This window comes from Balaenoptera ricei, chromosome 11 (assembly GCF_028023285.1).
Source record: "Balaenoptera ricei isolate mBalRic1 chromosome 11, mBalRic1.hap2, whole genome shotgun sequence".
NCBI lineage: Eukaryota > Metazoa > Chordata > Mammalia > Artiodactyla > Balaenopteridae > Balaenoptera > Balaenoptera ricei.
This window is the reverse complement of record NC_082649.1, coordinates 2,696,657-2,716,097: the sequence shown is the minus strand read 5'-3', so window position 1 is coordinate 2,716,097 and position 19,441 is coordinate 2,696,657. Positions and strand designations below refer to the sequence as shown.

General features: G+C 50.5%; 1 protein-coding gene across 8 annotated transcripts in view; it reads left to right on the top strand.

Annotated features, from left to right (window-relative positions):
- The window catches only part of SLC22A23 (solute carrier family 22 member 23), a 152,310-nt gene that overhangs the window by 28,652 nt on the left and 104,217 nt on the right, over positions 1–19,441 (top strand). For 6 of the 8 annotated variants that reach the window (XM_059937816.1, XM_059937817.1, XM_059937819.1 and 3 more), the window contains exons 2-3: positions 6,578–6,681; positions 11,793–11,947. The exons of 1 other annotated variant lie outside the window; for it this stretch is intronic. In XM_059937816.1, the coding sequence (XP_059793799.1) occupies positions 6,578–6,681; positions 11,793–11,947 (259 nt within the window). The remainder of the gene's footprint in view (positions 1–6,577; positions 6,682–11,792; positions 11,948–19,441) is intronic. One more of the 8 variants, XM_059937820.1, reaches the window with a different exon arrangement.

Sequence of the window (19,441 nt, the reverse complement as noted above, 5' to 3'; positions counted from 1 at the left end):
TATCCCCCGCTCGCCGCAAACAGAGAAAGCCCGTGCGCAGCTACGAAGACCCAACACAGCCAAAAATAAATAAATTAAATAAATCCATTAAAAAAAAAAAAAGAACCGCTGAATAACACAGACCCGCATAGGCTGCCTCAGTGTTGAGCAGCTGATTGTAGCTAATGTGCTTCATGGGTCCAGCTTATGTGGCCAGCCTTCCAGGGTGTGTGAGTGTGTGTGTGTGTCAGGGGGGGTATTCTTGCCACTTCTATTGTCTCCAGTTAAGAACACAGAGCAGGGCAAATCCTCGGTGTATCAAACAGTGGTTCATGAGGGTCTGCTGAAATACCACCTTAGGGGGAAAAAAAGGTTGCAGAAGAATGCTGACCCTGCATTTCTGTAAATTCCTCCACCTGAGTCAGGAATTTTGTTTTATTTAAGCTTTTGAAGTTTTAAGCAGTGTTATCCCCTTTGCAGTCTGAGCAGAAACTTTTCCGTTTATCTCTACTGACTCCTCAGGGTTAGAACAGATGTGCGTTGTGACTGGTAAAACCCTCGTGGCTTCTAATGGAACAGCCTCAGATGGGGATCTCCGGCACAAAAGATGAAACTTGGGGGAAATTTTTCACTTAGTTTGCTAAAAAATGTTTTTGGCTTTAGTCAGTGAATATTAACATCATCAGTACTCTTCAGGCTCCAAAGATGTAGTTTGTTTTTAGTCATTTTCCCAACAGGCTTCCGCTAGGCCTGAGTGTTTAGATTGTGTTAAAATGCATATTCCTGAAAAGGTGAAAAGGTTTGTTTTTTTTTTAATGATTTGGTCTCACCCTAACTACGATCACTTCCACCTACCACTGTGGGTGGGAGTCTACATTACTTTTACCTCTACTTTTTTTCTTTCATTATAAGGCTTATAGATTAACTGTAGAAAGTTTGGAAAAGTCAAGAAAAGTATAAAATCGAAAATAAAACTCAACTCTCCACAGAGATAGTCACTTTAAATATTTTGGAATATCTTCTTCTAATTTCCCCTGTGTACACAAATATCTCCTCTATTCATGGTTTTTTATTCTGAGCCTTTCTCGTACCGTTATATCATGAGCATTTTTCTCAATCATTTGCTTTCAAAAGCAAACATTTGGGGCTTCCCTGGTGGCGCAGTGGTTGAGAATCTGCCTGCCAATGCAGGGGACACGTCGAGCCCTGGTCTGGGAAGATCCCACATGCCACGGAGCAACTAGGCCCGTGAGCCACAACTACTGAGCCTGCACGTCTGGAGCCTGTGCTCCGCAACAAGAGAGGCCGCGACGGTGAGAGGCCCACGCACCGCGATGAAGAGTGGCCCCCGCTTGCCGCAACTAGAGAAAGCCCTTGCACAGAAACAAAGACCCAACACAGCCAAAAGCAAACATTTTCATGCTGTATAGTCTTGCTGGATGTCAGGCAGGTTCCCATTTCTTACAAGTTACAAACACTGAGCACCGTTGCACCAGGACATCTGTGGGCATCAGTCATAGCCTCCTTGGGAAAAACTTCCAAGAAAGGGAATTGCTGGGATAAAGAGTGTTCACGATTTCAAGTCACGGGACGCATGTTACCAGACGGCCTTGCAGAAATGCAGTGCTTCGTTTACACGCCCAGCACAGATTTGGTCCTCTTGGTTTCTCCTGCGTTTTTGGGAAACTAAAAAAAAAATTTTTTTTGAAAATAAAATATTGAGCTTTGATTTTAATGAGTGGAATTGAGCATTTCCCAGGTGTTTTTTTAAACCATTTGTTTCATATTTTGTTAATTTGCCTGGTGCTTTACCCATTTCTAGTAGGAGTATCAGTCTATATTGTTATGGAAATACTTACTAAGGATAGTAACCCTTTGGCTGTTGTAGGGGAGGAGAAAACCTTTTTCCTCTCCCCTCCTAGGTTCTGTGGCTGGGGCCCTGGGAACTAGACTGAAGGCAGCTGAACAGGAGGGAACCAGGGTTCATTGCCAAGTGCAGCTGGGCACACAGGAGCGCTTGGTGACCAGTAACTCAAAGGGGTGGTCGGAACTTGGGCTCACATCTTAACAGAAGGACAGTCCGTTTGTACAGAAGTGAGGAGATAGAGGAAAAGGGGTTGAGGCTTTTAGGGGTGGCAAACTTGGGAAGGAAATATATGGGGGGAACTAACGGAAGACGAGGGTTGTTTCAGTGAGGTGGTTTTTAATTTTTATCTTATATTGGAGTACAGTTGATTTACAATGTTGTGTTAGTTTCAGGTGTACAGCAAAGTGATTCAGTTATACATATTTTTCAAATTCTTTTCCCATTTAGGTTATTACAGAATATTGAGTAGAGTTCCCTGTGCTTTATAGTAGGTCCTTGTTGATGATCTATTTTATATATAGTAGTGTGTACATGTTAATCCCAAACTCCTAATTTGTCAGTGAGGCTGTTTGCAGATGCATCTTGGTGCCGACTTTGTCTTCATGGCCATAGGACTCCCCCGGGAGAGGGGGTTTATGGCCTTCTTCATTTCTCAGAAGTCTCTGCTTTTAGGCAGATAGGGATGCCCTGAGAAGGCTTCTTTCTGAATCTGCTGATTCTCATTTGCTCCAGCTCAAAATCATCCTCAGGCCAAAGTGGCATTTTTGGGGGGGTGACACATTCTGATCCCCCTTCCAATATATTTTACAAATTTATCTCTTTATAATTTTGTTTATGGTATTTTGTTTATGCATGGAGGTTTCAAATAATAAGTAAAATGAATAATAATTAAGGAGTAACAGATAAACTGTTATAAAATCCATCATCTTTTCCTTAGGTAGTTTTATTTCTCTTAGTTTTTATCCTTAGGGAGTCTCTCTCCACTTCAAAATTGGATAAGTAATCTGTTTTCTTCCAGTTTTTTTATGTTCTTGTTTTGCATTTTACTTTATCATAGTATTCATTATTGCTGAAAATAAGATTATCTTCCTCATCTCCCATTTATCTTCCATCTTCTTTAGAAACTTCATTAGTTTCCTTGATGAATATTTCTCCCCTCTGGCAAGTCAAGCAATTAGATTATTCCTTTGAAAATAGTATAAATTTTATTTCTTTTAACTTATCTTTAAAATATATAGGTAGGAAAACAGTCTACCAGATTTTCTGTAACCACGGCCTTTTTTAAAAAAACAGAACGTGTGCAGCTAAGATTGAGATCACATTCTAGGGTCAGTTCCCTCACCGTGCATCGTCACAGTGGACCATCCCCGGTCCTGGAACAACGGCAAGGGAGGCAGGCGTCAGACTATGTAATGGGGCCATGACTTCTCCGCTTTTGCGATCTTGTTAAACCTGCTGACGAAGTGCTTGACTAGAGGGCCGTTCTCATTGTTGTGAAGGGAATGGATTTGAGGGGTTAATGCATGGAGACCCCTGTGTTAGTTCAGTGGGGAGGCCCCCTCTCCTCTTGCCCTGCACACTCCTTCCCAGGGAGATCTGGTCATAAAATCAGCACTCGCCCGATTGCAGGAGCGGCTGAGGGCTGACTGAGCCTCCTGAAGGGTGCCTGGAGCAGCTCCCGAGAACTGGCCGCTCCCGGGACCGGGTCACAGTTAGGAGGCTGGGGATTCAGGAGGTCACTGTCCAACCCAGGCTCTGGGATCACACCTGGGCCACCTGCAGACCAAGCCCTGCCTGATGTGACCACCAAACGGATGTCCCACCTAGTCCCGGCTTAAGGCTCTTCCTAATTCAAGTCACCCTGGAAATTAGATCGAGGCTGTGCGCTGCAAGTTAAGTGCAGACGACGGGCAGAACCTCAGTCACATGTGAGAGCTTAGCGGTAAGGGAGCCCGGAAGTGGTGTTTTCCAGCCCACACTGCAGGAACCCACACCAAAAGGGTGATGAGTGAACCCCTACGCGTCCCCATAAATCAGGCTGTCCGTGGCAGAGGTGGAGTGGGGGATGGGTGCCGGGTACGCTAGGAAGGTACCCTCTGGCGTCGGTGGTTGATGGGTGTGAGAAGAGGGAGGTGACAGGTGATGATGTCAGAGACAGAACCTGTGCCGCTGAGTCCTGGCTGTGCACAGGTTAGGTTTCTTAACGTCCCTTCGCCTTTGCTTAGTGAAATGACCGATTGCCATGTCTTATCGATAGTGGGACAGATTTCGACAGCGAGGTGATCTCAAAGTGTCCTCATACTTCTGAAATTCTTCTGGAGGTTGTACGACATCTGAGCATATTTTATTTTCATCAGAAGTGGGGCGATCGGACAAGGGCTGCTGTCCCCGTGGATTCCCAGCCCTACCTCACCTTGTTTATGGAGTGGACCTCAGGGGGCCTCCAGGCTTTAGGGGTGTCCAGCAGGCCCCGAGCAGGAGGAACTTTATCTTGGGGAGCCTGCTGGGGTCTGGAGTGGTTTTCTTGTTGACTCAGAGATGCTGTCTGCTCCGGCGCCTGATTGAAGGGTTAAGGCGCCAGGTGGCTGCCTTGTCCTGGATCCTCCCCCCACCCCGCCCCCCAGGCTGGGGACCGCGGGGCCAGCAGGCGCTGCTCACCAGGCTGCCTCTCCCTCCTGGCCGTGGGAGCGGCTCTGTCTCCTTCAGCTGTTTCAGTTTTCCACTCCCGCCTTGTTAATTGATAGAGGTTGCCCTGAACATCTGACTAGGTAGCAGCTGCATTGGGTCCTGGCTGCCCAAGGCCAGGGCGAGTTATCGTTCAGGGGCCTGAACTCACAGCGGTGTGGGCAACCCGCTCCGCCCCAGATGCCTTTAGGAACATCTCTTCTGTCTCCTGGCCATCTCGTATAAGCAGAATGTGCTCCTTGGCCGCACTTAACCAACCTCAAGTAAGCTCATCAGTGAGAAGTCTGGGTGGAGACAGGAGTGACTGATTCTTGGGCCACAGAGCCAGCCGCTGGTCCCCCTTCCTCCCCTCTCCCTTCCCCCTCCCCCTGGCAGCAACCTGGGACCGGGCGTGTCCTTCTCCTGCCGGGAACATGCCAGGCTGAGGTGCAGGAGGGTGTGATGTGATTGGGATTGTAACGATTATAGGTGGTGTAAGCACCTCCTCGCCCGGAGGAACCAGATAGGCTGGTAGATGTAGCTCTTAGCCTTGGAATCAGTTACTTTGTGGGCAGAGTCCTGTGCTAGGCAGAGTGGAGAGAAAACAATTCAGGAACAGCCTCAGAATGTACAAACCAGGCTGGGGAGACGGAATATGTGCACACTGGTACTTCCGTGAGTGTTGGTTTTCCAGGCTGGCCTCCAAAAGGCCCCTTAGCTCACACTCTAGTTTCTGAGCCGGCATTTGCCGCACGAAGCACTGACCAGCCCTGCTGTGCATGTTTCGTGCGGCCTTTGGCCTCACCATGCTCTTGGGGGTTGACTGTTTGAGCCCTGGCCCAGGCCTGGGAAGCTCATTCACTGTATTCAAAATAGCAGAGAAATGGCAGGCCAGGGCGGCGGTGTTGTCACCTGGACAGCTTGTTAAACCGCTTGCTGTGCTTCCTCCAGAACTTCCCGTTCGGGGTCTGCCACGGGCCCGAGAATGTGCATTTCTGACGCCTTCCCAGGTGATGCTGGTGCCGCCGGTCCCTGGGCAGACATAGGGGGGTGTCACCCCTGTAAAGAACTCCTGTATCTGAATTGTTAATGATGAGGTTACGTGCAGCCAGCAGTGCTGGCCCTGGATGTGTCCCAGGGAGTCCAGGGAATGACGTGGCGGGCAGCTGCCTTCCTGCTCTGTCCAGGCCGGCCCCTCCGTCCGCAGTGGCTGGTGCAGAAGCTCGGCTTGTCCCAAAGCCCGTGGAAGCCGAGACCCCATTTGTTTGCCCCTCGGGCCCAGACGTCAGTTGCTTGCGGATTGAGGGCTGTGTCTTCACGTGTGCTCCACTTGGACACACGTCACTTCGAGGGAACAGATGTGCATTTCTCTCTCACTTCTGCAAAAGGAGGAAGGAAAAATTGGAGGGTTATTTTTATTTATTTTGCTAAATAATAAAGCTTAATTGTAAAAATAGTCTAAATGTTGTATTCACCGATTGATTGGCTTTCTCTCCAAGTGGAGCAGGTAGCTTTAGGATGTAATGTGGGAAAACACAAGGGACATTGATGAGGAAAAAAAGTAAGAATGCTTAGTTAAAGTTGATATTTCAGTATTTACTGCTAACCCTCTTATTTTAAGACGACTTATAAAGTTTGGGGAGTTTTTTGGGATGGAAACACAGAGGTTGCTTTTAATTTCCTCGTGTTACTGTGATACCCCGTGCAAAAAGCTGGCAGGGGCTTTCCACCTGCAGGGCCGCGTGACAGCTGTGCCAGTGATGGGGGATGCCCGGCCTGTGGTGGCAGGATGGAGGAAAGACTCATCCACAGATGTCATGGGGGGTGTGAGACCCTGCAGACTTTTATCCTCTGTCCCGGGCTAAAACATTACACCGCCTTCTGTGGGCAGATTATATTTCTCATTGTTGGATTTTCAAAAACATTGAAGAGACTCTTAGCGGTATGTGTGACACAGCCTGTAAAGGGTATCATGACCCTGAGCGCAGTTATGTGTTGCCCTTATGATTGACAAGTGGCCTCTGTGTGTGTTTCTCTCTGATCTGTTTTCTATTTGCCCCTCTCTAGTGGGATCTTGTGTGTGATAATGCCTGGAAGGTCCATGTCGCTAAGTTCTCCTTACTGGTTGGATTAATCTTTGGCTACCTGATAACTGGATGCGTTGCTGACTGGTAAGTACCCACACGCCCGCCGCACAAACCCGGGAGCCACAGCGAGCCTCTGCTGCCTCACGGGGCACGGTCGGTGTGAGCTCACCGTGACCGAGGCTCTCCTCTGCCCTGGTGCTGGTGCCACAGCAGAAGCCTGTAGCTGCCACCTGCAGAATTCAGAATGAAAAGAATTGGCCGGTGCACAGAGCAGACCCTTTTGAAGTGAGAATTTAAATTCATTGCAATTCCCCGGCTGCTAGAATCTAGCAAAACCAGCTCGCAGCCTGCAAGCCCATCTCCTCCTGACCGTCAGAGTGCGGTTAGGAAGAGCCTGGGGACGTGGCTTCGAGGCTTTATGGGCTGGGCCCTGAGCGGGTGGGTATACAAGAGGCGTCAAAAGATGGGGAGAGGACACGCCGGACTCTCTTGACCCCTGAGAACTGGACGGTGGGGCTGTGCCCGTGAGCGCCCTGAATGCCGCACAGATCTTAGAGAGGGGCAGTCCTTGTAGTCGGCTTGGCCAGCAGATGCCTGTGCGGGTCCACGGGGAGCTGGACCTTGAAAAGTGGGCAGCATGTGGGTAATGGCTGGGCGGTGCAGGCAGAGGGGCGGTGACCAGAGGCGAGAATGAATACGCTTTACTTGGGTGGGTCAGGGGCCAGGTGTGTGGTTCAGGGTGAAGTGACAGGTTGGTCGGAGGGCGATGGGGGGTAGTCATGGTAATAATAACAGCGACAGTGGTAGCACCCCTCACTTACTGACTGCCTGCCGTTGCCGGGCACTGTGCTGAGTGTCTCCGTGGATTAGGACATCCCATCCTCACAGCACCCCGTTAGGAAGGTACTGTTGTTACCCCTGTCTCACGGTGGAGAAACGGAAGCACGGACGTTTAAGTAAAATCCCCAGGTTCACTCGGCTTTTAGGTCGGAGAGCCAGGATTTGAGACTAAGCTGGTGGTGGCCCCAGAGCCCGGCTCCACGGGTGTAGACAGCTGGCTGGTGCCCCAGAGAGCGCCTGCGGGGGCAGAGCGGCGGGGGAGCCCAGGGAGGCCCCTTTCAGGTTCTAGAACTTTCTTCCCCAAAGCTAGCGCCTGTTTGGGAGTTCCTTGCATTAACATGAAGTGTGATTTCCTGAGTGTTCAGAATTTGCTTAATCATCGTTTGGAAGTGCTTCTTAAGGACATACTCCCTGGAGATGGTAACAGAGACGCTGTCAGTGATCTCCGGAAACCCACAGCCCGCCCTCGCATGGGGTTTGGTGGTGGCTTTTCTTGGGGGGTGGAGGCGGGGAAAGGGCGAGGGTTTGGGGTTTGTTTTTTTTTAAACCAAATACTTGAGCTTAAAGGTCTTCAGAGTGAGCTGTACTGACCTAAAAGATACTCTAATCCCAGTGTTTTAACCACAAGGACTTTTGTTTCCTAGAAACCTGCATTGAAATAGGTGGGGAAAGCTATAGTAATATAACCATGTCACTTCTTTCTAAAAACACGGACTTGACGGAGGTTTTAGTGTCCTGATTCCTGAGAGATTTAATAGGGGAAGTAAATACGGACTTCGACCAACAGATCTGTGATGGTTTAAATTGTTTAGACGTGGTTTTGTGGTTTCTTACTTCTTGCCCATCCATGCCGTTTGGCCTCCCTGACCGCACGCCAGGCCTGGGGACAGAAGACAGGAGAGTTTGGGGTCTTCCTTGGCGAGCAGCCAGAGTCTGATGCCGTGGCCGCTTCACCAAGGTCGCGGTGGGTGGGCAAGGGGCACCGGGAGGTCAGGGCAGGCAGCTTGTGCTGGGGCTTTCTGCACATGTTGAGTGGGCCTCAGTTCCAGTTTGAAAGTTTGGTGTTTTCCACCCTTGCCTGATTTATTTTTGGCATTTTACTCCCTGCTAGAGCCTTGCTTCAAAGGAGATAAACACATGTAGAGGGAAGTCCAGATTTCACAGCCCTTGGCACCGTTTCACGGCCGTGTAGGGAAGTTGATCAAGTCGTAGGTTAAGCTAAGACCGCAGTCAGCGTCTAAGAAAACTTTATAAAGTGACTGTTTTCCGCACACGTTCTATCTGGGACTGGACAGTATGTGCTGTCACGTCACGCGATAGTTTAGATGGAAGAGGAGGACTGGCCCGGTCAGGGTCAGCGGCTCTCGCCCGATGACCTCGTCCCCGCTCCTTACTGGGTCTTTTGCTGGACATCCTGAATTTCTCATCCAGCCGGTCCCGGGAGGCTGCCTTTATGGGCTGCACCGCAGGCCTTCTTGCCCTCTGGCTCCCGGCTGAGCCTGGCCAGCGGGGCGGAGGGCGGGGGTGGCGGAGGGCGGGGGGGGAGCACCGGCTGGAGATCTGAGGGAGGGGACAGCGAGGGGACGGCATTTCCCTCCCCTGCTTGGTCTCTGTAGAGTTACCATCAGTCAGGGGCCCCCTGCACCCCGTCTCTGAGCTCCGGACTGTCCTTCCCCCCGCTCCCTGCTGTCAGGAGCCCCAGCTTTCTCTCCCAGCTTGCCCACCCTTTTGTGAATAATCCCTCCATTAAAATCTCCTTGGAGTCCTCCGTTTGAGCGGGACACCTGTGTCCCGTTGAGACCCCGTCGTATTTCTCTGGGGCTGCTGTCACAGTTACCAGGCACTTGGTGGCTTGGCTGAGCTAACTTACGGTCCTGTAGTTGGCGCCAGGCTGAACTCAGGGTGCCCGCAGGGCTGCAGTACCCCTCTGGGGGTGCTAGGAGAGAATTCACTTCCTTGCTTTCTCCACCTTCTCGCGTTCCTTGGCTCCCGGCCCACTTCTAGTTTCCGAGCCCGAGGTGGCTGGTCAGGTCCTTTTCACAAGGTCATCTCTCTGGTTCCCTGCAAGGACAGGCTCTCCGGGTCCTTAGATTGGACCCACCTGGACAGTCACCTCACCTCAGGCCCTTCACCTTCGTCACGTCTGTGCAGCCCCTTTTGCCGTGAGAGGTGACACAGTCACAGGGTCTGAGGATTAGGACCGGGGCACCCCCGAGGCCGTTATTCTGCGCATCACAGATCCTGACTGCAAAGGCTCTGCATCACAGATCTGGGGGTGCGATTTTACCGGTCATCTGGTGGGGGAGGGCCCCAGCTCTGGGGCAGCCGGTGCGCACTTGAACTCCAGTGCTTTCTAAATCACTTGCACGTGTCTGTACCCGACGGCCCTTCCTGAAGAAAGCACAAGGCTTGTTTGACGGAGGCTGGTCTTCCTCAAGATTCCATCCTTCCTCAGGGAGCCTGGATTCGGGGCCGGGGGCTCTGGCTCTGAGGACCATGTTTGTCCCACAGTTCCTAATCCTAATTAATTCGCTTAATGATTTTAGCAACCATTTGGGAGGGAAAGATTTAGAATCATTTCTACAAGTTAAAAGAAAAAATCCAGGATCTTTCCTAAAGTGTCAGGACAGGGCAGACCATGTCTGGTGGGCGACAGGGACGCAGGACGCGGGAAGGGGACCCACGAGCTGCTTGGTGCCCTGTCCGTCATCCCTGTTAGTGATCCCAACACACTGCGATGCAGGACGGTTAGCCCCATGTTACAGAGAAGGGAAGTCGAGGTAAACAAGAACGGGTAAGTTAGACTTTGTTTTCCTTCATTTCAGGAGACCCAACTAAGCCATGCTTAAATTTATTTCTGTAAACGGGTTGGGTTTGGACCAAACTACCTATAGAGTCTTTGCTGATAAGGGCTTAGTGACCCCAGCACAAGTCAAGGGAGGTAATGGCTAAATCTCGATAAGAAGGTTGACTTGCGTTGCGTTGAGCTCGCAGCCTTGGCCCCCTTTCTCTAAACCAAAGTGACTGATGCAGATGCCCAGAAGCCTAAGGGATTCTGAATGAAATTGTGTCCTGTGGTTCCAGCCCCCAGAGTTTCTAGAAATTACATCCATCTCCTGCACAGGGCAAGGCCGTGCACTGCTGAGTATTGCTTTTTTCAAAAGCAGCTTTATTGAGAGATAATTTACATACCATAAAGCTCCCCCATTTTAAGTCCCCAATTCAGTGAGTTTTAGTATATTTGCAGGGTTATGCAGTCACACCACATGCTGAGTCTACAACATTTCCATCTCCTGCCCATTTGTCGTCACTGCCATTCTCACCCCAGCCCTAGACAACCACGAATCTACTCTCCATTTCTCTCCGTTTGCCCTTTCTGGGCATTTTGCTCCTAGGTGGGTGCCTTGTCCTAAGTCTAGGTGTTTGGGGTACCAGGCGTGGACTTTGTTCCCTTGGCAGATGGGGTCCAGTTGCTCTGTGAGCTTTCCTTCCAGTTCACTCTGGCTGTGTCACATTCATCTGTGTGGTGGAGGGTTCTGCTTTATTTGGGACACGTGGCAGGTTAGCTTGGGAGGGATGGAGAACAAGGGCCTCCCCGTCCCAATGGGCCACCGCTCCCCGCTCCCCCCCGGGCCACGCCTAGAAGCACATCGCCCCTGGTGGTCACCGAGCTCTCACCGGCTGGCGCTGCGGCCCACCAGCCCAGGCTGCGCGCTGCCCTTTCCCGAGATGCAGAGGATGGGCCCCTGGGGGCTTCACTTTCGGGTCCGCACCCCTTGTGTACAGGCCAGGCTACCTTAGTTTAGCCTGTGATCCCTTAAATTTTCTTCTCATCATATAGTTGAAACCAGTCGGCAGCCGGCTTGGCCCTTGGCTCCACCGGGCCACGGGTAAGGTCGGGCCAGGCTAGTTAACAGCCCAGAGAAACGACTTGAAGCCACTTGCCCGGGGTCTGTGTTGACCCTGGAGCCACTTCCAAAGGTCAGCAGCTTCTGAAGACATTGAATGTTGGGCGTGTCAAGGTTGGTGTGTGGGGAAGGTATTATTGATTGTGTTGAATTATCTCCCATGTACTTGGGAACAGACTCGACAACAGGACGTGGTTCCCGTCCCTCGTCTGTTGTTGTGCGGTACTCTTGACCTGTGTTCCCTAATCGACAAGTCGAGCGGGTGCGTGCATATCCCCCGGGGACCTTCTACCCCTGGGCCTCCCCGGGTGGGTCCAGGAGGGATACAGACTCGGTGCGGTGCTCATCCAGCACCCAGCGAGCGCCGGCGGTCCCAGGGATGCCGTGGCGTCCGCCCTGCGGCCCCACCCGGCGGTGACGGCTAACCGTGTCCCTGTCCGCGTGCAGGTTCGGCCGGCGGCCCGTGCTGCTCTTCTCCGTCATCTTCATCCTCGTCTTTGGACTGACCGTGGCGCTGTCTGTGAACGTGACCATGTTCAGCACACTCAGGTTCTTTGAAGGATTCTGCCTGGCTGGAGTGATTCTCACCCTGTACGCACTACGTAAGTAGGAGCCTTCACGGCGGGTCTTGAAGAAATGAGGGGACGTGTGGCCGCTGAGTGCTGCGATGCGGGGAGGCGGGGGGGCGGGCTGTGGAGGCAGCAGCTTCTGGAGGTGCGGACCACAGGCCTCATCTGCTGTGAAAACACTTGTTCCCACGTTGCGTCTCTAACCCTCCCTTCAGCCCGAGCTCCAGCTCAGGCTCAGGGCCCGTCGGAGGACGTGGGGGGCTGCATCGTGGCCCGGAGAAGTGGGGATCGGCCCGCAGTGGGCATGGACGGGCTTCTGCTTTCCCCCGGGATGTTCTGTGCTCACGTTCCGTGCACTGCCAAACCTGGACGTATCTGGGCATCCCTGCGCTTGGTTCCAGAAGAGCATACCAAGTGCCTGCTCCAGTTTGGTCCGGGCTCAGTGTTCTGAGGGACTCCTCAAGAGTGTTTCTTGTCTTTTTGTCTTTAAGACTGCGCCAGGTCCAGGCTTCTCACCTCCCCATGTGGCTTAAGTGCTCTGGACCTGAACCCTAAACACTGGTGCTGGGAGAGCAAACGGCAGTCTCTTCAGGGTGAAGAAAATTTCCATCGTGTTTGTGGCCCTTTTAACTCTCCTGTCAAGGATGGTTGTCTCACTTCTTTGTAGTTGGTGGTTCCTAGCACAGGGCCACAAGCCCACAAGAAGAAGGAAGGTTTTAGGTGTTTACTTATTTTCTAGTTTTATACTTTTTAATCACAGTGTGGAAAGAACTGTTAGGACTAATGTAAGATGATTTATGACATGTTTTCTTTTTCTTTCTCTTTGACAACATAGGCAGGATAGACTAAGTAGCAGTTTCCAGTGGGGTCAATAAGGATAGCTCTGATTATCTTACAGTACGGCTCTCTTAGTTTAGTCTATGATCCCTTTAAATAACACTTTTAGATAGCCTCGATTTTGTTCCCTCACTGTAGAGAACAGAACTATAGTCGATTATGACGTAGCTTTATAACCACAGAGAATAAAAGGGCTACAGACGTGTTCTCCTAAAGTCACTGTTGACAGTTCTGTTATCTTCTTCTGACACTGAATTGAATTGTGGTTTCCTAGAAATCACCGTTTCCAGGTTATTTGCATTTATTTTGGAACCCTTGCTCTTGGGGGTTCTTAAGGAACGTACGTGTTCCAGGGCAGTGGGTCGAGGTGATGTCTGTTCGGAGGGTGTGTTTCTTTGAACAGACGTCATGGGCGGGGTGGGCCTGAGCGCTTCCACTCAAGGAGCCTGGGCCGTTCTCCATCCCTGCCCACCCGTCCGTCTGTGCAGAGCAGCGGCTCTCGCGCTCGTTCTGGAGGAGGGTCTGGGCCCTGCTCTCAGGCCCCCTGGCCCCATGTTGGTTCAGGTGCGTGGGCGTCTGCTCTCCAGGCCGCCATCCCCGCGGGGCTCCGGTTCCCCCAGGAGGACATCCGTCCTTTGCTTCCTCGAGGACGCTGTTCCCAGGGACGGCTCTGCACGCTGGCAGAATGGAACAGCTGCGCTTCAGACACTTAGCAGAGAAATAACCTCCATCTCACCACCCCGGTACTTAACCACATTCCGTGGAGAGAATGTTCACGGAAAAGAGCCTTAAAGCAAAGCTGACATATCGGTTTTATCTTGCATGCCAACTGCTGGCAGAGACCTCAGAGGACCTGGCGGGACCCTTGGGGCCCAGCGGGAGAGGAGCCTGACCTGTTAACCCTGCCGGCCTGTGATAAGGAAGGAGGGCAGGGGGTGGCCGGCCCTGGCCATCTCTGCAGACTCCCCTGAACTCAGCCAGACCTGGAGAGAATTTCCCCCAAACGGCATCATTTCAGCCTCACATAGAATCGCCATTGTCCCTGTGAAATCTGTTGCTGTATGTACTGTGAAAAATGAAGCTAAGGCTGTTTTTTCATGAGTTTACACAGTGAGCTCTTTATAGTAGAACGTTCTCTGACATACTTCAGAACCATACGAAGAGCGTGCTTATCCCGGGAGACGGCTTTGCTGTTATCTTACCGGCACAGATCATGTAACCCAGGCATCTGCAAACTTTTTTCTGTAAAGGGACAGGTAGTAAATATTTTATTCTGTTGCAGCTACTCAGATCTGCCGTCGTATCCTGAAAGCAGCCATAAGTAATATGTAAATGATTAGATGTGGCCATGTTCCAGTAGGACTTTGTTTAGAGGCAGATGGTGGCCAGATTTGACCAGTGGGCTGTCATATTTTAGCCACTGATAAGTGATTCTCTCTCTTTCCACTGACGCTGGGAAGCTTGGAAAGCTTAGAATCTGATCTAGTATGTGTGTGGGCTTGACAAGCTGAGCTTTAAATGCTGGCCTCTCTCCTAGTTTTATTTGAAATTTTCTGTTTTCATTTCTCCTTTGTCCCATTTTCCTGTCTCCATAATTTAAGTATTATTTTATTATATGGATTTCTGCACACAGTCTTAAGTTTTCTTGGAAATGAAGCAAGGCGTAAATAAATAGTTATGTTTTCTTAGATTGGGATTATGAGTCAAACGTCAGAACGAATACCATTGCAATGAAAATTTCCAAATATCCACCAGTGGCCCGTTGTCCGAGTTAATAACGATATCTGATATAGCAAAATTAAAATAAAGCAAAACGATATAAATGATTACTTGGAGTTCGTTGAGATAATATTTAAACAGCGTAAATCAGGAAAGCTAAGTTTGGGAAAGGAGACTCATAAAAGGAAATAGAGTTGTAACGGGCAGACAGCATTGGGGTGGGTGTGCTGTGTGCTGGGCTGGGGTAGCCCCTCTGGCTCTGGCAATCTTGGGAGAAGGCAGGCTGGTGACGAGAATTTAAGAGACCAGCTCTCAGTCCGTAGCGCAGGTGACTCTGAATTTCCTGATTAGTGTGCTTGCTAACATGTTATACACTAGTATATATGCTTAGTGAATGCTTGGGAATTTGTTTTGCTTAAAGGAAATTCTTCATAACCCTGGTCACAGGGTCGAAGTATTTCTTGACTCTAAAGAAAAGTTTTTACGTTGGGGAGGTTGATTATTTGGAAGATACATTTTTTACGGTCCTGACATTTTCTCCCCCTTCAACTGGCAGGTTTTTAGCTTACTTAATGCATCTGCTGGAAAGGTCTGAATTTTCTCAGAAGAGACCTGGATATCGTTGTTTTTTCAGCCTTGCAGGTTCTTGGCATTGTAAGAAGGGAGAGTCATGATTTTTGCCGACTTCGTTTCTTGCGGAGCTTGCCATGAAGGTGGACTCTTCTTTTTGAGACGTGATACTGACATGTGAAGGTTTTGTGCTTTTACGTGCAAGGCCGCTTAAGGTTTTTCCTGTTTTGGAATTTGTCTAAGGTACATTCCAGTGAAAGACTCTCTCCTTGAAACTTTAGTTTCCTTCGGCTCACCAGAAGGAGATGTGGTTGTGTAATTAGGACATAAACTGGAGACGGTTGGCATCTTCCCAGGAGTCTGTACCTGTAAGCATGTTGGCAGGAGCCAGAGACAGCGAGCCATGCTGAATGGTTAGTGGCAGCTACAGCCGAGCTTCCTGCCGCCTCTGAGGCCCCACGAGACACTGAAATAATTAAACACACTTGGGCCACCCTGGTGGCTTCATTGTAGCCCTTTAGCTCTGGACCCGAAAAAAAAAAAAAAAAAAAAGGTAGAAGGTCTTGACTTAGCTGGGCCAGCAGCAGGGAACCACAGACAGAGAAAAGAAGCGAGCATCACATTTCCTTATTCGTTTATGAAAAATAAAGTCTTGTCAGAGACTAAAGAAATAGACTCTTTTCAACACGGGCAGGTGTGATTTGTTGTGGTGTGAATTCTTTTTCCAACAAGGATTCCTAACCTCACAGACACGGTGATGCAGCTTTTGTAAAGGTGTGTCCTTGTTTAAAAGAAGCCCCGAGAGGTTATAGCTTTTTGAGTTGACTTGATATCAGATGTAAAAAGTCCTGGGGGAGAGGAATGATTTTAGCATACTTTTTTGAGTTTCTCTCCTCGTTTGATCTCTGTCTTCCCCGCCCCACTTTTAGCAACCTCCCCCGACCCTGAGCGCAAGTAATGAGCCCTGCTTTTTGCCAGCAGAGACCATGCCTTACTGACGGTGGGTGAATGAACATTACTTTTTTGTTTTTGTTTTGTTAGGCCTAACTGTTGTTAGGCCAAAAAACAAAACAATTGTTTTGTTTTGTTTGAACAATTTCCTTGAAAAATTAAAAGCTTCATGTTCTCATTATAATAACCCTCCTCAAACCCAGACAGCATACATAATTGGACGAATTTTACACATAATCAAGGAGTGACCAGAAATTTCACAGGTGACTAAGTTACTGATTACTTTGCAAAATGAGGAGCCAAGTCTTAACTGGTAAATAATCTCTGAGAACCTTGAGTTTGCTCTGGGTGGGGTGATGTTCTGTTCTCACGAGCTCGTGAGATAGATGACGGATCTGGACTGAGGCTGCGTAATTTCCATCGTGCTGCGTGACTGTCTTCCTCGCGATTGTCTGTGTTCCTATAATTTGATGTTCTTCTGAACTAATATTCCTTGGGTCGTATCTCAGTCGACAGGGTTTCTGAGCATCAGAGCTGTGCTGTACGTTAAGAAGACAGTCCACTGAACCGTGGCACCAGGGAGTGAGTCACTGAGCTGTGTGGTCAAGTATAGGTGACCCCAGCTGGCTGATGAGCAAATATTGGCACTGAGTTTGGGTGAAGGGTCAGTTTCAGTGTAAGTGACCCCAGCTGGCTGATGAGCAAATATTTGCACTGAGTTTGGGTGAAGGGACAGTTTCAGTGTAAGTGACCCCAGCTGGCTGATGAGCAAATATTTGCACTGCGTTGGGGTGAAGGGACAGTTTCAGTGTAAGTGACCCCAGCTGGCTGATGAGCAAATATTGGCACTGCGTTGGGGTGAAGGGACAGTTTCAGTGTAAGTGACCTCAGCTGGCTGATGAGCAAATATTTGCACTGAGTTGGGGTGAAGGGACAGTTTCAGTATAAGTGACCTCAGCTGGCTGATGAGCAAATATTTGCACTGCGTTGGGGTGAAGGGACAGTTTCAGTATAAGTGACCCCAGCTGGCTGATGAGCAAATATTGGCACTGCGTTGGGGTGAAGGGACAGTTTCAGTGTAAGTGACCTCAGCTGGCTGATGAGCAAATATTGGCACTGCGTTGGGGTGAAGGGACAGTTTCAGTATAAGTGACCTCAGCTGGCTGATGAGCAAATATTGGCACTGCGTTGGGGTGAAGGGACAGTTTCAGTATAAGTGACCCCAGCTGGCTGATGAGCAAATATTGGCACTGCGTTGGGGTGAAGGGACAGTTTCAGTATAAGTGACCCCAGCTGGCTGATGAGCAAATATTGGCACTGCGTTGGGGTGAAGGGACAGTTTCAGTGTAAGTGACCTCAGCTGGCTGATGAGCAAATATTGGCACTGCGTTGGGGTGAAGGGACAGTTTCAGTATAAGTGACCCCAGCTGGCTGATGAGCAAATATTGGCACTGCGTTGGGGTGAAGGGACAGTTTCAGTATAAGTGACCCCAGCTGGCTGATGAGCAAATATTTGCACTGAGTTGGGGTGAAGGGACAGTTTCAGTATAAGTGACCTCAGCTGGCTGATGAGCTAATATTGGCACTGCGTTTGGGTGAAGGGACAGTTTCTCGTGAACGTGTGCCTGGCCATCGTCATCTGTTGCCTCTTTCTTCCCCCCCCCCGCCCCGTCTTCGGACGCCTGGGTCTTCCCCGCCGCCACCCTCGGAGCCACTGCCCCGTTCTGGTGGGACCAGCTCTACCTACAGGGCTTTGTCCACCAAGGAAGTGAGTCAGAGTTTACCCAGCGCCTTTGACAAACATTTATTTTTAAACTTCAGAAGAGTTTTGGTTCGATCCAGGTTCAAGACGGCATGGTTGGGAAATCAGAACGGACTTAGGTTTCCCCATCTGTCTTTTTCTTCACGGGAAACACTTTCCTAACCCACAGGCAGACTGTGACGAGGGAGGGAGCAGATGTATGAGAGAAAGGTAACGAGGCCTTGGTCCCCTCACCTGCCTTCCCCGTCAAGCCTCCCAGGAACCCCAGCGCTCTCGGGATGCTGCCGTAGGGCAGAGGTTCCGGCAGGTTGGTCCCATCCTCCCGAGGGGTTGAGGTGGCACAGCTTGGGGCCCTGTGGCTGGTCTGAGACTGGAGGGCCGAGTCGTCCAGCAGGGAACCAGGAAGCGCCGCCGAGGACGGTGTTTCTCGGAGTAGTGGCAGTTCTGCAAATAAAAATGATGAAACCTCTCTCCCGCTTCTCACGTACTAGCCGCTACTTGCATTTATATGGAGACTTTTCTCTGAAGAAAGTGCAAATGTCTGTGTGTCTCTAGGGCATGTGAGGATATGTTGTGTCACCTGCATGTCAAAGGTGGAAATACGAGGGCAGAGGAAGGGTATGCAGCTGGTGGCATCACTGAGGCCCAGATGCCCAGTCTTCTGCTGGAAGTTGGGACAGAGGTTCGTGTGAGTGGGCGTCAAGTGCATATTCCTTTGGGTGTTTCGAATTTGGTGAAGAGAGTCCTGTCTCAAAATCAGCGGAAAAAATAGAAAATATTTAGGTATCTGGCGTTCTAAAATGAGAGTATTTGGATGCCTTTTCCCCCCCGCAGTGGAGGATGTTATTAACGCTGTGTCCATCCCTGAGGACTGGGTGTTTCCCAGACTGGGATTCTGGTGGTGCGTGAGGGCTTCGTTTGAAACAAGCTGCTCACACACTAAAAGGGGAAGGAGAGAGATGTGGAGATCAGGAGATCCAGGTGTAGCATGAGCTCCATGGTGGACCGACCCTGTGCCTGCAGCAAACTGCTTTATCTCTAAGCTTCTGTCTCCCTCTCTCTCAAGTCAGGGCACAGGTTTCAAAGCGTGTCCCGTGGAACCATTTGTGGAGAAAATGGGTAGAAAACAAAAACAAGTGGATTCTAGGTGTTAACATTGACTACCGCTGTCAAGATAAGGCCACGACAAAACCAAGTGGAAACCACCGCTGCCCCCGTGCTTTCCTGCTTAAGCATTCCATGGCTTTTCATTCTAAGCTCAGCCAGGAGCCCCTCCCGGTGCTGAGGGTTTCATAGCCCTCAACAGGGGCCACGAAGGGCAGGAACCCGGCGATGCTAGGCCCTGAATGGTGTCCTTCTCCGGCCCGCGCTGGCAGCCTGAGTCGCTGCTCTCTGGAGGCTGCAGCGCTGAGGGGCTGAGGCCAGAGGTGACGTGGGAGGTGAGTGGGGGGGGGGGGCAAGCTTAGCAGTTGACTGCGTCCCCGTCCCTGTGGCTCTTGGCCCTGCCTTCTAGGCCACAGCTCCACCCCCCCCCCACCCCCGCCACTTCTGGGAAAGCCTTTCTTGCCCACTGCACCCTCCTTTCTCGCCACACATTTGCCAGGTGGGCTCACAGGTCTGTTCCAGGGATCCCGTTAGACGCCACAGGGTTTTCTTCTCTCGTCTGGAAAGACAGGAAGGGACACAGT